Source organism: Cataglyphis hispanica, chromosome 6, assembly GCF_021464435.1.
Source record: "Cataglyphis hispanica isolate Lineage 1 chromosome 6, ULB_Chis1_1.0, whole genome shotgun sequence".
NCBI lineage: Eukaryota > Metazoa > Arthropoda > Insecta > Hymenoptera > Formicidae > Cataglyphis > Cataglyphis hispanica.
In genome coordinates this window covers 2,450,232-2,466,382 of record NC_065959.1, presented here as the reverse complement: position 1 = coordinate 2,466,382, position 16,151 = coordinate 2,450,232, and the positions used below count along the sequence as shown (strand labels likewise).

Below are 16,151 nucleotides of genomic sequence, written 5' to 3'. Positions count from 1 at the left end.
TAAGACCGCTTGCTTGCTACAAGATAAATCTCTCGGTAACGATTTGTCACGGGCGCGCGGAGTCGCGAGATACGCGCGAAAATCTCTCGCACGATTTTTCGAACTGGCGACGCGCATATATATACATGTGTCTCGTGCCGAGATATCGGCCGCGCTGAAATTGTTTCGTCACACGTGCTGAAAGAAATCTAGACGGAAATAAATTGGTCGTGTCGTAGAAATAAATCTTTCATTAAAATAATAATAATTTTCATTCACGAAGAATTATTTCTTCTTATAAAATATAATAAATTTAATTCAAAAAGATTTGTATGTGAAAATATGAAGTTCAATTGAAAGCTAAAATTGTATTAATTCGCATGTATAAGATACAAAGTAAAAATATTCTCATATCACACACAATCTACTTTAAATTAAAAAATATATATATATATAGATAGATAGAAGAGAGAGAAAGCTGAAAATATTCTATATGTATAAAAATATGTGCATTTAAAAATTAAATTAAATACATAACGACAGTTGCGAGATAAGCATATCTCCGCATATTATAATAAAACGAAGAAAAAAATTCGCTAGATCGTGGAAGAAAAATACTAGAGAAAATGTTCCTTATCCGCCAAGTGCCGATATGAAAATGACAGATAAAACTGGCAATACGGAGAGACGAGAATGGTCTCACCTCGCACTTGGAGCAACATCGTAAATACGATACGACCGCGTTAGCGGCCGTCTATGAAATTCCCAACACCTGCGACTGGCTGTCACGAGTAATCTCCCGCGCATAAACCCGAAAACTTTTATCCGAGTACATCCCGTTGCCATCGTTTCCCATTCGCGAACAAAAACGAGAAGCTCAGCGTGGCAGAAGTAACATCATTGCGAGAAATTTCCCGGCTACGAGACGTGATGATATTCACTGTCGTGTATATCATTTCGTCGCTTTCAGGATATGTATCCATACAAGTTTGAAAGCCGAATAAAAGAAACAAATATAGAAATGTATCTCGAAACGTACATACGTATACGTTATTTAGAAAGTTTGATTGAAATATACGAACACGCTATAATGTCATTACTTTATTTGCTACTATTCGAGCAAAAATACGAAATAAATTAGTCAAGTCTCCTTTCAGATTTCTAACACGCTTGTAAGCCATTTATAATTTTCATTTATATATATAAATCTAAAAGAAATTCTGGAAAAATATGTTAATTATCTTAGCCATTCATTTGTACTTTATTCGTTTGTAATTCAAAAATTGCAAACACCTGCGGGCACCTTTTGCACATTTTTCTGTAATCTATATTTTGTTAGAAATCGCACGGTCCGTGGCCACGCGCGTGGGCAGCGGCTAATAACTGATCCTATTAATAGAAAGCGCACGGGGGCGTACTCCCTTTTCCATCGATCGATCGATCGATCGATCTATCGAGCGAGCCTCGATCTCGCGGCTCACACTCGTCGTGTGTGTATGTACGATCGCACTTACTTCGCGTGGGTGGACTGCATTTTTTCACGCGAGTAACGCTGACTGGTCCTCGTGCATACGTGCGCACGACTACATTAGCAGAGTGCTAATTTTAAATCTATTAATCAGCTCGACTCGAATGTCATCCTGTAATCTGATAGAAGATTGCCGATCATATTTATTGCCGTTAAATTTATGTTCCAGAACGTATTAGAAATTCGATATTGAATATTTCGACATTTAAATTTTAAATCAAATTCAATCGATAAAATATATATATATATATATATTATAACTTTTTTTAAATTTGATTTTTTTATCGTAATATCAACAAATCGCATATCATCAGTTTAAAGAAGAAGTTTAAATATAATATAATTCTCTGTTCGCATATAATCAAGTTAAGTCGCTATATATCTTGCACACGTTGCAGGCTTGAAAATAAATGAAGAATCGAGAAAAGAAACTATCAACCAGCTCAATTAAGAATAATTTGAAAAAAAAATATTTCGAGTTTCGCGTCCCTCTGTTTCTCGTTCGCGAAGAGTACTTATACTCTTATACTATATATTAAGCACTTAAGTTAAATTAATCACTTAACTTGCTGTCAATCGCCAGATATAGATAAGACCAACCAGTCCCGTGAAACTAGTTTAGCATAATCCTCTCGAAGCTCGCGGGCGTGAAACACAGTTTGAAAAAGCATCCTCGAAGAAAAACGTCTCCTTTCGCATTTCTCTCCTTAGACAAGGTTCATCGATCGAAATAAGTAGCTCGGTCTTCGCCTGCTACGCAGCCTCCTTCGAGAAATGACTCTCAAAATTCGTAATAAATATTATTAATGACAGACGCGTTAAGATACAAGATTTCGTGGGACAGGTATCGCCCACTTGATACACAGGTCGCGCTCGTTTCCTTTTATTCCCTTTTTCTGTTTTATTTTCTCTCCTAATTTTCTCTCGAAACACTTTGGCTATATGTATATCGAACGTCATTTCCTGTTTATAATGAAACAGTGTTTATTGGCTAGAGAAAGTATCGCAAAAAAGATCCCGCCAGTCATGGAAGCGTCAGTCTCGGCTATTGGAGAGCTGTATAATTTGTATAACATACTTGCCAAACATAGTTTCGTGCAAGAACGATCCGCACAAATGCGATGTAATGAACGCGGGCACGTTTCGTGCCATTCGATCCCACCGCGAGTAAATGAATCGCGCGACAAACGCGTTTACTTAAGCTCGGGCACGTATCGTGCCAACAATGATTATCAAAAGTATTTTTTTCGCCGTAATTCCCACATGAAACCCGATCACACGCGGCGCAATTTAATCAGACATAATAAGCTCGCGCCATATCGTACAAAGTAGGAAATCACGATATCACTCTCGATATCGTGACATCGCGCTATAATTCGTCAATTAGGACTTCAAGATGGGAAGATGAGATAGCGTGTAATGTCTTTATATCATCTAAATTATAATTTTATTATTTTGTGCACGATTTTGTTTATTTCATCTTTGACATAAGATCATCGAGTGATGAAATTATGATCGATTTAAAAAATCGCGAAATTTGTCGCCGCGATTAGTCTTGGCAATTTGTCGTGATAAGATTCTCAATTAAATTGTCATATCATGAATTGGCGATTCGACTTTTTCGATCCAATCCGGATTAACGAGCGTCACGACCGAGTTCCCTGTCTAAAGAGCATCAACGAGACGCGCCATTATTTTTTCCTCGTTTCTTTTATCGCGAGTCAAGTCGTAAAACGCGACGAGGGGATAAACCGACTAGACGCAAGTCTCGTCTGGCGCGAAAATGGATCGGTGCCTCCTATAGGAGGCCACGTCGTATGTTAGTCAATTTGGCAAACCGCCAGGACATCCCGCTGAAAATCGCCGGACGAAGGAGTCAGCCCGTTTCTGCCTTCAATGGGTCGTGTTGCATCTACGACGGCGTCGTCGCGCGTCAAAGAGCGCGTCGACGTCTTATAACAGGGCGGTCTTAAACCAACGCGCGAAATGGTTCGCCTTTTCTCTTTCTCTCCGTCTTCTTCTATTTATTTCCGTTCACCACATCGCTCCCTGCTTTATTCCCGGTTCGCGTATGAAAAGCAATCGAATAAAAGTTTTCGTATGGATTCGAGTCAAAACTTTCTCTAAAAAAGAATTTAGATGTTAGAGATATTAGATTTTATTTATTTATTTTATCTTTTATAATTTCGATTTTTCATATTTGCAAAATAATTAAATTCTCGTAAAATTAATCGATGATGAAACTAATCTCAAGTGTAAATAAAATAAATCTTAGGAATATAATAATGTTCTAGTTATTAGAGATAGATGGTTATATAAGATAGATATTTAAAATTCCTACCAGTTTCTCAAACACGTTCAAAACAACGCGTACAAAAATTGACAGGCTTATTAGTTCTTGATGTGTCAGTCTAAAATCTACAGCGAATCATGATTATCACGTCAAAATGTGACAATCATGCGGGATCGATTTTTTTTTTTTTTTCTCCAGGCGATCGAGATGAGATGATATTTATCGAAGGCAGTAGGTCGTCCGGGAATATCTTCTCATCAAATTTTGATGTCTGCAAAACGCTTTCTAAAACTCGTTATCGTCAAGAAGATCACTAGGCTAAACTCCACTATTGAATTCGCAACTTCAATTTTTCTAATATTCGTGATTTCATAACGATTTCGATTTTATTGTAAAAGGCTGATTTTTCGAGGAATTCGTTACTTAATTTATTGTTATATCGAGATTCAAATTTGGAATTTTTTAAAAACCAATCTAAATTCGTTGTAATGTGATCGCGTAGAAACTCGTACGTTTAGGGTATCGAAAATATGTTCAGAGTATCGAAAAATAACTTTGCAAATGCTTTCAAATTAAACGATGTTAATACACATACGGTTATTCCGAGAGAATTAACTCAGTAATTGAAGAAAAACATGCGACGCGAAAATACGTACCGTGCGCCAACGACGACTTGCTGTCGCGCCACGTCGAAAAGCAGCTGAGAATATGTCGTGACTCCCTCTTGTCGAAACATATTGATGTCCGCTAAATCTGCAACGATATAATGAAACATAAGTTATTTAAGTGAGGTCGAAGACATTACGTTCGTCAAGAAATATTTCCGGCATTATGCAAGTTTCAATATTAAAATTATTAATATTCCATTCTTTCTCTTTTTTGTTTTAAATAAAATAAAACGCATATCGAAAAATTATAAAAAAAATGTGTGATAAAGAGGTGCAAATTATTAAGTAACTACAATAGGTACAGTTATAGGGCTTTCAATCCTCAACTTGGGAGGTGAGAACCGGTACACGAACAGGTGCGAAAAGTCGGTACGAGGTGTCATAATTACCGAATCGAGCGTGTCGAAAGCGGCTTTCTTTTTCGTGTGTTTACCGGTAGCAACTTGTAATTCAGCCTAGGCCAACACAACCTAAATATGGATGCCATCAAAATTCTTGAAAGATTCATTGCGCATCAGTTAAACTCGAATGTATTAAGCCATAATAATATGCCAAGTTGACAATATAAATTTTTACTTAAAGTATATATTTAGTTTATTATGTCTTTTGTGTGTAAAAAGTATTTTATTTTTTTATGTATTTATTTATGGATATTTGCATTATTAAAAAATTGTATTTAATCTTTTCTTTTACTGAATATTAAAATGTCCTGCAACGATAAAAAAAAATGATGTGTGTATAATAAATTAAAACAAATTAAAATTTAATAATAATTGCCACAGTAAATAAAATTACTGACAAACGAATGCATTATTCGCTTCGGGATTATTCTGATTACAATAGGATCATGTTCTTCAAGAAATTCTGGACATTATTAAAAAGCACATGCAGAGAAATTCTTAAAATGCGGACCACCCTGCACGATAACGACTGGCGGCTCGTAGAGCACGATTTACTTCGACTCTTCTTTAAATTTTTTTTTTCTTTCTTTTGTTGGCATCGCCACGAGTCGGATAGGGAAAAAGCGGCTTTATGTCTCGCGATGTCACGCCGTAATATTCCATACACGCCTCACACATGCAATCGACTACGTGCACTATCGAGGCGTAACGATCGACTTACAAGACTGCCTCGTAAAGCAGCCTTCGATCTTCATGCCGGAGAACAGAGGCAAAGGGCAAAGCGAAAATACGGAAGATGCTGAGAGAAGGAAAGGCCGCGAAGAAACATGCCGAGCGTTCCTCCTTTGGTTAACGATCCCGGAGGATTCTTCCTCTTTCCTCTAAAGCCTCTTCCCCTTTCACGCCATTTCTCGCCTTTAATTCTCTACTCATGCTATTTTCGCTTACGCTAGCCACGCCCTGTGCATCTATCTTCACGAAAGCGCGATTTTACGATGCATTCTTCAAGATAAACGAGTAATATGGAATGTAATGGACCTCGTAACAACATTCCCGTAGCTTCCCTGATAGTCTGGAACGAATTAAATAGACAGTATCAATCTTCGATATTAATTATTGAAAGAAATTGACACTCTATTTTGTAAGAGCCTCAAAGTATCAATGCTAAAAACTTTCCTTCAATGTTCGAAGCAATTAATTTTCGAGTTAGGCCGGAGAAACGCGATTCGCGTCACGTTACTCGAAACGTTACAATTTCGCGCCATTATTCATCCAGCGTTACATAAGTAAAGCAATGTCCCGCCCGCTCGAGTATCACCTGGTGTCGCGGGACGATGAACGATGAGAAATATCAATTACTCGATGACCATCATTTATCGCCAACACATCGTGCTCGATCTCTCTCAAGTGAGGCTCGTACGATCCTTCAGCAGGTAGCGTTTTCGCTCCGCTTTATCAATTTTCCGTCTTCCGTCTCGCTGACGGGGATAATATCGCTTCGGGACGAAATTGCATCGAGGATGGAGCGATCGTGTCGTGCCGTGCTTACCTTGTACCACCTTGAGTACTACTACTACTACCACCTTAAAGTGACCCCCCCCCCTCCCCCACAACGTACCTGCCACGCTGCTGCAGATGTGGACCACCGGGCTCGCTATGTTAATACGGATAATTGCGTTATGCGAACTGCCCCTCCCTCCCTCCCTCCCTCCCTCCCTCCTCCTCCCTCTCTCTCTCTCTCTCTCTCTCTTTCGTCACCGCAATTACGCACCACGTGTGCGAGCAGAAACGCAATTCTTTATTAAATTACCGCGGTACGAAGCTTCGTCTGGCGACTACGCGCGATCAAAGTGATGAAATTGCTACATTGAATCCTTGCACATCAAAAAGTCGAAGGAGCTTCTCGAAAGTGTGATAATTAATGTAAAATATTCTGTTGTATGGATATAAAATGTTTTCATAAAAAGATAATAGCTTCATTTTTTCCTCTACGTATTTTAGCGGTAAAATAATATAATTAAAATAATATAATATTCTGTAGAAAAATTAATGTAACGGAAAAACGAACATTGGATATATCAGTGAAGAAGAGAATCCAGCGTTAATAAAATGAGAAAAACTTATCGGATAAATATTTCTTAAATATAAAGTACAAGAATATACAATAGTAGTATAAAAATAAGTAAAGTAAAAAAGTACAGTTTTTATTAATGAATGGTAAGACAAAACATGTGGAATAAAATTAAAAAAAAAAAAAATATGTAATAAATTATCGAATCTCAACTCAATTTGAAATTTATTCAGACTTCGTGATAAACATTTAAGGGCGCGTTCGAATGTTCTGTGCATCCTCGGAATGCCTTTTCCTTTGAGTAATAATTAAAACGTGTGCGTCATTAATGAAGGCCGTATGAAAGCCGATAGCGCCGATAGCCACGCCTTATTTAATCGATTTAATTTCTGTTTCCGTTGAGCGGATTAAATGCGTTGGCGCTTTAATGCCGCTTACGATCGTGAAGCACGTGCTATTTCGTCAGAGTTAATCCCAGATCTACGGCAGATCCCGTCGGATATCAAGATCCGAGATGACGGAGATTACGCGAGAAATAAGTTACGACAAAGCGGCAAGGTTGTAAACGATAAATCGCGGGATCTTGATAAAGCTCTCCTCTCCTTAGGAGCGGTGAGGATACACATTTGCACGCGCCCGCGGGAGGGAGGAGGGGAAAGAGGAGGAGGGGGGGGGAGGGAGGAGAGGAGGGAAACCGCTTTTGCATAAAAGGGGACCCCCTCCGAGCGCGCGTATACAATTTCGTGCATGCTCGATGCATCTAATTACTTACTCGGTCAGAGATCAAAGACGAGCCACGCGTTGTATTAACGTACGTTAACGTACGCCGACTTCAAAGGGAGGAAATAATAGCGTCGTCCTCAGCGTGCCTTATCGTCTACGAGAGAGACGTAAATGCATGAAAAAATTTCTGAGGGTTTCACCGAGATTTCCCTCGTCTATCGTCGAGTGTGTGTCGACGTGTCGACATGTCCCGTACGCTTTCAAGTCTCTCTCTCCGTCTGATCTCCAAATAAACTTATCTGTTTATCTAAATCGGAATGTGCGTAAGATCGATGGTTCCGGCGAAGCCTGGGTGGTCGGATAAGTACTTGAACTGATGGGAGAAGGAAGCACCGTTATAACATCGACGAACGAGCTTCACTGATTGGCGGAATATTAATATTAATTGGCCCTCGTAATCTTTATCGATACGCGATCTCTTAATTACGTTCGCAGTCGCTGAACGTACTCGTTGCGTCCGAGTTGGCTCGTCGCCCGGCCGTCTAAGCCGTTATTTAATTCCGATATTACTTACGTCAGCGTGCTGTCTTTTTTTATAAACCATAATGCCGGACAAATTGATTGCGCCTGCTGCGCGTAATGAGCCGGGAAGATTAGATAAAAGAAGAGAGCTGCTCGTGGAACAACAATGTAAAGTGCCGTGTGTTATTTTTGACATTTTGTAATGAAAATAGCGAGTATTATTAGCCTTCTCCTATTCCTGCCTACTTTTTATATTATAACAATTATATAAGTTTATGAAATGTATTTCAGTAGGGGATTTTTTAGACCTCACGGCATGCAAGATATTTCGCTGCAATTAATATTAAAATAAAATACACAAAATAAATTTTATGTGCAAAATTTTATTCTCTATATTCTTAGAATATTAATAGTAGAATCTAATTTCAATTAAATATTTTTTTTTTTTTAATGAGAAAAGGATATCAAAAGCTTTAAAAAATTTATGGCACCTGGAGAATTAATATACACCAGTCACTGATCCGGCCCCTTTACAATGGAACAATTTGGGCGACGTAGATGGATCGCGTCGCGAAGAATCACTCCTTAATAAATCTCTTAATTTTAACGAATCTCCTTAAATTAGACCGTATAGAAGACCTCGCCCTTTGCCAAAAGTCTCGCGAAATTTATGGTACTCGGTATATATATATACCGAGGTCTATATCGAAAATCTTCATAATTTAAGGGACGACGACGTAGGTGGAGATGGTCGCGTCGCGTACAATCATCGCGTGCGCATTATCAATGATCGCCACGCGATGCAAGCTCCGTTTCGTACCATTATCCACGTGGCCGTTTAACCGCACTTGGCCGCAACCACGTGGGTGGCTCGACTTTGTCCCGCGATAATCCCCGTCAATTTGCCCCCTTCCCCCCCCTCCTCCCTCCGTCATTCTTCTTTTATTTTTCTCTCGCTCGGATACCCGCCAAATTGCCCTCTTCAAATAAGGACGCGTCGACGGTCCCCGCGCTCTTGCATAATGCCTTCGCGCGTGCAACCGTACACCTTGCCGAGCTCCTCCCGGCCACCTCCTCCTCTTCTCCTGCTTCTACCTCGCAGATTTTTTTCTCTCGCGTTCACGCCGGCGGAGCAACACGTGGGTGGTTTCGCGGGGAACCGATAATTTTCGAAATTGGTCGCGAGGAGGCGGCAAAATGTGAAATCGCGCGTAAATCGTGTAGTTGGGCCGAGCCGGCGAAAAAAGCGTGTCACGACGAAAAAAAAAGAAATATAGCTAGAGAGAAAAGAGGAAAAGATGAAGAGACGGAGACTTTTCATTTTTTATTTTCTCTCTCTCTTGCAAAAGAAAGAGAAGATATTCCTGTCATCGAAATTTCTTCTTGAAAACTCGAGCTACACTGCGAGTATACATATTACGAGGAACGAGTGATCATAACGGATCTCTTTACGCACGACACTGCGTATATTCCATTTAGTTGCGAACGAGCTGCGGACGATTTTACGATCATCTGTAATAAATTAGATGATTAACGAAGCGAGGTGGTGAAATTTACGGTCGTCTCGTAAGCGCTCGTAAAAATCGGCTGATATCGCGGCATCGCCGCCATCGTGGAATTGCAACAACCTGGAAAACCGTTGCCTGCTGCAAAATCCGGTTGCATCCGTTTTACCTTGTATAATTTCGGGGCGGGAACGATCTCGGGTGATAGCGCGTGTAAGTGAGTTCTAATTACGGTATTATGTACACATGTGTACGAGAATGATGCGTTCCACGAAGAAGAGATCGACGTACACTGTGATGCGTGCGTGCGCGTGTACGCCTAGCTAGCCACGCAACATATATATGTGCACGTTTATCTCTTCACCGGAGATATGCCTCTCTTAATCGCGCAGATAAGACGCGACGGGTGTTTACTCGAGCCGCCGCACGTTGGTTCCTTATGTCTCTGCGTTTATAACGCGCCGTCTTCACGAAGGAGAGATGAGAAATGTCGCGTGAAATTTATTTTCGTTTCTCGAAAGAGTAGACTTATTGTAGATCATGCACCATGCAAGTTTTACGTTGTACAGGACGTTCCTTGCTCGGTAAATGTTTCAAATTTGCGATTAAAATCCCATTTTTGACAAGATTAAGTCATTAAATAGTCATTCAACTTTTATGTTCCGTGACTTTCACGCTTTTAACGCGCATCTCTCAGATTTTCGCTCCGCGATATTTATTGAAATATGAAGAATATGACGTAAGATTATGAGCGGTCGACGCAATAAGAGAAGGGAGAAGACCGAGCTCATAACGAAAAATTCCACATTACCAGCTGGAATTTTCGCTGCACGTCACGTGTGCATGCCGAGTGCACGTTTTGCTACATCCAATATCCGGGATAATCGTCTGAATTTCCAGTCCGTCCAATACGACTCAATCTCCAACGCGCGAGAAAAGCGAATCGTGAGATCGTCCTCGCCAAGGGAGATATCGTCCTCTCCACGTGTCGACGAATACTTTCCTAAGCTTTCGCCTATCTGAGGCGGCTAAATAATATCTTCCTCAAACGATAATTTCTTCGATATCCTTCGATTTCTGCTGATTGTGAGACTTTGTCACGTTTTCTGCATAATTTCGAGACTCCTAATAAGACTCTCCTAAACTTTAATAAGTTTTTATTTACAACGTGACGTACACACTGAAAATGTATAAGGATTTATTATGCAATGTATTACGCAATGTCGCGTAAAACAGTTTTTTTTTTTTTTTAATTCAAAATATAAAGAAAGAAATCCTTCTCAAGCGACAAATTCTTCGATATCCTTATTTCTGATTTAAAAAATGAGTCACGTTTTCTGCATAATTTGCCGAAATATCGTAAACTTTATCTTGAATAAGACAAGTTCTTATCTATGAGATGATGTACTAAAAAGTGTGTCAATTATTACACAATCTGTTCCTCTCTCTTTTACGTAAAAAAAAAAAGAAAAAAAAAATATTTTTTAAATTTAAACTATAGCGTATAGAGAAAGAGAATTTTATGATAACACAACAAATCATTTCTTCTGGAATAATTTTTCATGTGTTTCATGTTAAATTTAGATTTAGTTATTCAAATAATACAAAAAAAATTTCGGGGAAGCTTGAAATCTCATTTTAAAAATATTTCTAATAAAAAAAAGCATCGTTAATATCACCATTAATTATTATTTTAACATCCTCTGGACACAAAATAATAATACTTTAAAGAGATATATTGTTCTCATATTAAGAAATTACTTATTAAGATAAAGAAAATCATAAATAAAGTGGCTTGTGTGGAGTGAAAGACTCACAAACGCTTGGACGTTCTCGATCCTTGAGATTATTCTCGGGGTGATCTATTAAATCTGCCGGTTCTTTAACTCGAGACGGTCCAAGGTCGCGTGGCGTTGCTGAAAGTGCGAATAACACGCGTAAGAGACCGCCGCCGCTGCGTTATCCCCCTTTAATCTCTTTTTAAAGCGATGCATGAATTATGCCGGCCGATCTCTCATCTGTGATTCATCTATTTAAAAACAACGAAGGCCAACGAACATTCGGCTGTCTCCTCTGAAGTCTGAGGCACCATAGTGACAGACCGAATACTTGATTTTTTTATATAACAAAATATTGTGTTCCGCGTTATGACATAGAGCTCCTTCCTTGTTTCGGGAGATGTAAAAGATGTGGCTGCCGTATTGGAAATAGTCGAGTTAGTTATTAGTCGCGTAAGTGTTTAGAGACTCGAGATAACTTGATCTTGTATTAAAGGTATAAAATATAAACCTATAAATCACGGGGAGAACGAGATATAGGATTCATAAAAGTCATACGTTTGGCGTTAATGAACGACTAATGGCCCCCTAATCGTCGAAAATGTTCCTCGCATTCTTCTTTCGTTCCGTGATAAAATCTTACTGCGATAAGGAAGGAGAGGCGCATACTTTCAGTCTTCTCTCACACTCCGCTTCCCTTTTTCGCCTCTATCTCTCTCGTCGCTCTCAAAAACGAATAAACTTAGGAAACTTTCAGCACAGGCAAAATTTTCCTCCGTAATACTTTTCCCTAATGCTTTCTCTCCCATAAGCGCGCCGCCATCAAATTTTCAGATACGAGGTTTAAGAGGAGAGACTTAAATAAAACTCGTCGAAGAGAGAGAGAGAGGGTGTTTGTCAGCGTTGTCCCGGTGACACGTTCTCTCACATATTCTTCGCTTGAAACTTCATTTACCATTACGACGTGCATCCACCACGTCAAATTCATCATCGTATTTTACGAGGCAAGTGATTTTACGCGCGTAACCGTAGTCGCATCCAGATCCTTGAGACGCAAATTTCTCGAGAGATATTCTTCCCTCGGCGGACTTCAATTATCCCCGCGCGGCCTTCGAGATTGCTCGATATCGCGATTTGCGATTCAGAGCACCTCTCGTCAGGATGCAATCGGGACGCCGGCCAGCGAGGTCGAGAAACTAACGCATCGTAGAACGCATCGCGCGTAGAATGCATCGCCTGCGCTCTTCGTCTCTCTCTCTCTCTCTCTCTCTCTCTCTCTCTCTCTCTCTCTCTTCGCAACCTCGTTCTCTTTCTCGACGCACTTGCACGCACGAAGGCATGAGATGTACGAGTGCGCTCACGAGACACCCTTATATGCTCGCGATAGTCGAAGCTGCTCGCGTATCGTTCTTCTACCTCGCCTTCCTTTTCTTCATCGTCGTCTTCTTTTCGCGGAGAGCCGATTCCGCAAAAGCGACTCCACGCATTTCCACGTACTATGTGTGTGCGCATGGTACATACACACGAAGAAAATTACACGCACGTTTGTCCAAGTGGTGTCTATATGCTTATAAGCGAGTGCGTGTGGGACGAGGGAGGCCCAGTTAGCATAACCTGATCTCGAAGGCCCCTCCGGTATCTTCCATCTCCTTCCCTCTTCTTCCACGACTTTCCCTCCCTATCATTCGTCTCGAGCAAAGAAAGATAAAAGAAAGAGAGAGAGAGAGAGAGAGAGAGAGAGAGAGAAAAGAAAGAGAGAGAGAGAGAGATGACAAGAGACAAGAGATTGATGGTCGAGTAATGGAGCTACTATTCGCTCAGTTTTGCAAAAAAAAAAAAAAAGAAAAAAAAAAGGCGTAAAAGACACGGCGGAAGAAATGAACTAGAGAAACAGTCTATCGGTAGTCGGTTTGCACGATGGTGTTTCGAATTAACGAGTCACCGGGTATACTCTCGCATAATTGCGAGAGGAAAAAAATGCACCGTCAGAGAGCGTGAAACGTGCGTTCCGCGTAAATAGCCCGTTTCCGGTGTTTCAATACAGCGGCAAACACAGACAAGCAGTGTTACAGGTTAAACAAACATACGTTTTATATACATATTCTCACTATAATCTGTATAGAAAGATCTAAGGTATAGATCAAAGCTGTAATTGAAACTGATTATAATTAAATTATATCATTAAGGTTGTCAAATTCCATTTGTAAATATGTTCTAAAATCTAAGATTCAATTTTTATTTAACGATAATTATTATTCTACATAATCTATAGTAAAAATTATAATATATATATAAATAATTAATTTTCTCCTAAGTAAATAACTCAATGTTCAAGCCACGATTTTCAATCTACATACGCTTTTCGATCTTTTTCGCGTACGATAAGCACCTTGTATATCGCTAAAAAAAAAAAAAAACATTGTTCACGTGTATCTCGTGATCTTTGCAACTTTTATATTTCGTCGGCTGAAAAGCCAATCGACATTTTTCCACGCAATGCGAGAGTAACGAGCCTCTGGTCGAGGCAAAAACGGCTCTCCTCGTTGACTTTACGATCGGAATCGAAGATCTCCGATCGCGGTGAGAGGGATGAGGATCCCTCTCATTGTGCACCAGATCCCCGATGAAAATGCGGTCCGGTTTCTCGGAACGTGAGCGCGGTGGCTTTGCCGGGAATAAGAAGAGGCAACGACAGAGCGGCGGCGGCGACGACGACGACAACGATTGCAATAACTGCAGCTGCGACGGGAGAGAAGAAGAGACGAGGAGGAGAGGGGAGAGGAGAATGAGGATGAAGGACGCGAGGAGAAAAAGCGGAAAGTCGATGAGCGCCGTGGACTCGTTCGCGGAACCAGCGAGTTAGATAAGAAGAAGCGTATACGTGGAGCAACGCATTCTCGTCGATCGCTCTCGGGGATCATTGACCGATTCGTAACTCCGTGATTCTGGAACGGCGACAGAAATGCCGAATCGTATTCCGGCGATTCCCCGACGCCTTTAAGGAACGAAAGGACATTCTCCTGTGTTATTATACCTTTTCCATTTTATGCTTGGACGGTGGAACGCGAGTGAGACGAAGCGCGAAATCGTAGAAAGAAATTGCACCGCAATAACTTGTTCGAAAAATTCTTGGAGACCTGGCGAGGATGAGCGGTCGTAAATTTCATTCATCTTTATGCCGCTGTCGTTTCGCCGATCGAAGATCTTCGCATTCGTCGATGGAAGGTCGCGCCCCGGTGATAGGCGCGCGTACGTGCGGCTGACAAAATGAACCTCTCAAGATGAGGACGCGCATTCGCATATTTATAAGCGATCATTGTGCCTCGATATCTTCAGGATGCCGGCGAGATCCTTGCGAAATCTCTCTCTCTCTCTCTCTCTCTCTCTTTCTCTCTGTTTCGCGAGATCGTAATTACGGACGAAATCTGCCACCTCCGGTCTCTTCCCTCTTTCATCTCTCTCTCTCGTTTTATTCAACGTGCCGTTACGCATTGCGTGATGTTGCTCTCGGTGGCCGCTCCCCTTCTTTCCTCCCGTGCTTCTTCGCCTCCCTTCATATTCTGAAGATGCGTGACGCTAATGGACGCCTTTCAAGGAGCCCGCGTCACCCGCGCGATTCGCGGTTCGCGAGAAATTATTTCTCCCGCCGTGATCTTTTCACTTTAACTCTGAGACTAAAGTTGAAGTCCTTCTCCCCGGCAAAAACGAGAGAGATTTCCGCTACGTGGGAAAGCTTTATCCTTATCGCGCCTCTCGCCGCGCGATCCACATTAATCCTCCTCACGGCATGCTCGTAAACGCTTTTCGGTGTTCACGACACTCATCCTCGGAGATACGATGACACGCAAGGTTGATTCGCCGTCTGCGAATCTACCGGGTGACGCCCGCATATCGTTATCATTATTCTAGAGAAAAAAAAGAGAGAGAGAGAGAGACAAAAAATGTGTAAATGGACGTTAAAATTTTGTTCCGAAAAAAGAATTTAATGAATGAGGTTGCGACACACTTCTCCGTCATAAATCCTGAAAAATTTTCGTTATTCTGACAATTGGTGACGGTAATGGGCGCTTTTACGGTCATATGTTCTCGTGGGACTCGACGCGGTCAAGGGTTCTCTATATAATTCTCGGGATTAAACCGCGGAATGTTTCTTGTCCGCGTGCAAATCGCCAGAAGGTCTCCGCGACGGAGAGCGTATCGATCGGTCTTCCAGCTTTATGTTTTTTCTGCGCTAATCCTCCAAAAGGCGGATCAAATCGCGGATCTCCTCGATCTTAATTTCGCGGCTTAACAAGACAGAATCCTGCGAATCGTAAATCTTATCACAAACAGGTTGCGAGTTCGTCTATTCGAAGAGATTTTATCAAGAGGCTACTGATTGAAGGAAGCGAGTAGAGAAGCGAAGAGATCGAGATATGAAAGCGATTAGAGAATCGACACATTATTAATCTTCGATTAGTTCTTCAAAAAAAAAAAAAAAATAAATAAATAAATAAATAATTTTTCTCGTACAATACTATTAAATCCTCATCGATCGATTAGACTATCTGCGCTTGCAATCCTGCGATAATTGGCGTTCCATGGAGTTCCTTTCACAATTCGATTGAAGCGCCGCGAGGAGAGTTTCTAGTGGTCGTTTCTACATCGACTCGGATACGGCATTCCATTCCGTCAGACTCGAGT

General features: G+C 40.9%; 1 protein-coding gene across 2 annotated transcripts in view; it reads right to left on the bottom strand.

Annotated features, from left to right (window-relative positions):
- LOC126850179 (semaphorin-5A) overlaps positions 1 to 16,151 on the bottom strand; it is an 84,990-nt gene that overhangs the window by 17,637 nt on the left and 51,202 nt on the right. For both annotated transcript variants that reach the window (XM_050592885.1, XM_050592886.1), the window contains exon 3: positions 4,457 to 4,553. In XM_050592885.1, the coding sequence (XP_050448842.1) occupies positions 4,457 to 4,553 (97 nt within the window). The remainder of the gene's footprint in view (positions 1 to 4,456; positions 4,554 to 16,151) is intronic.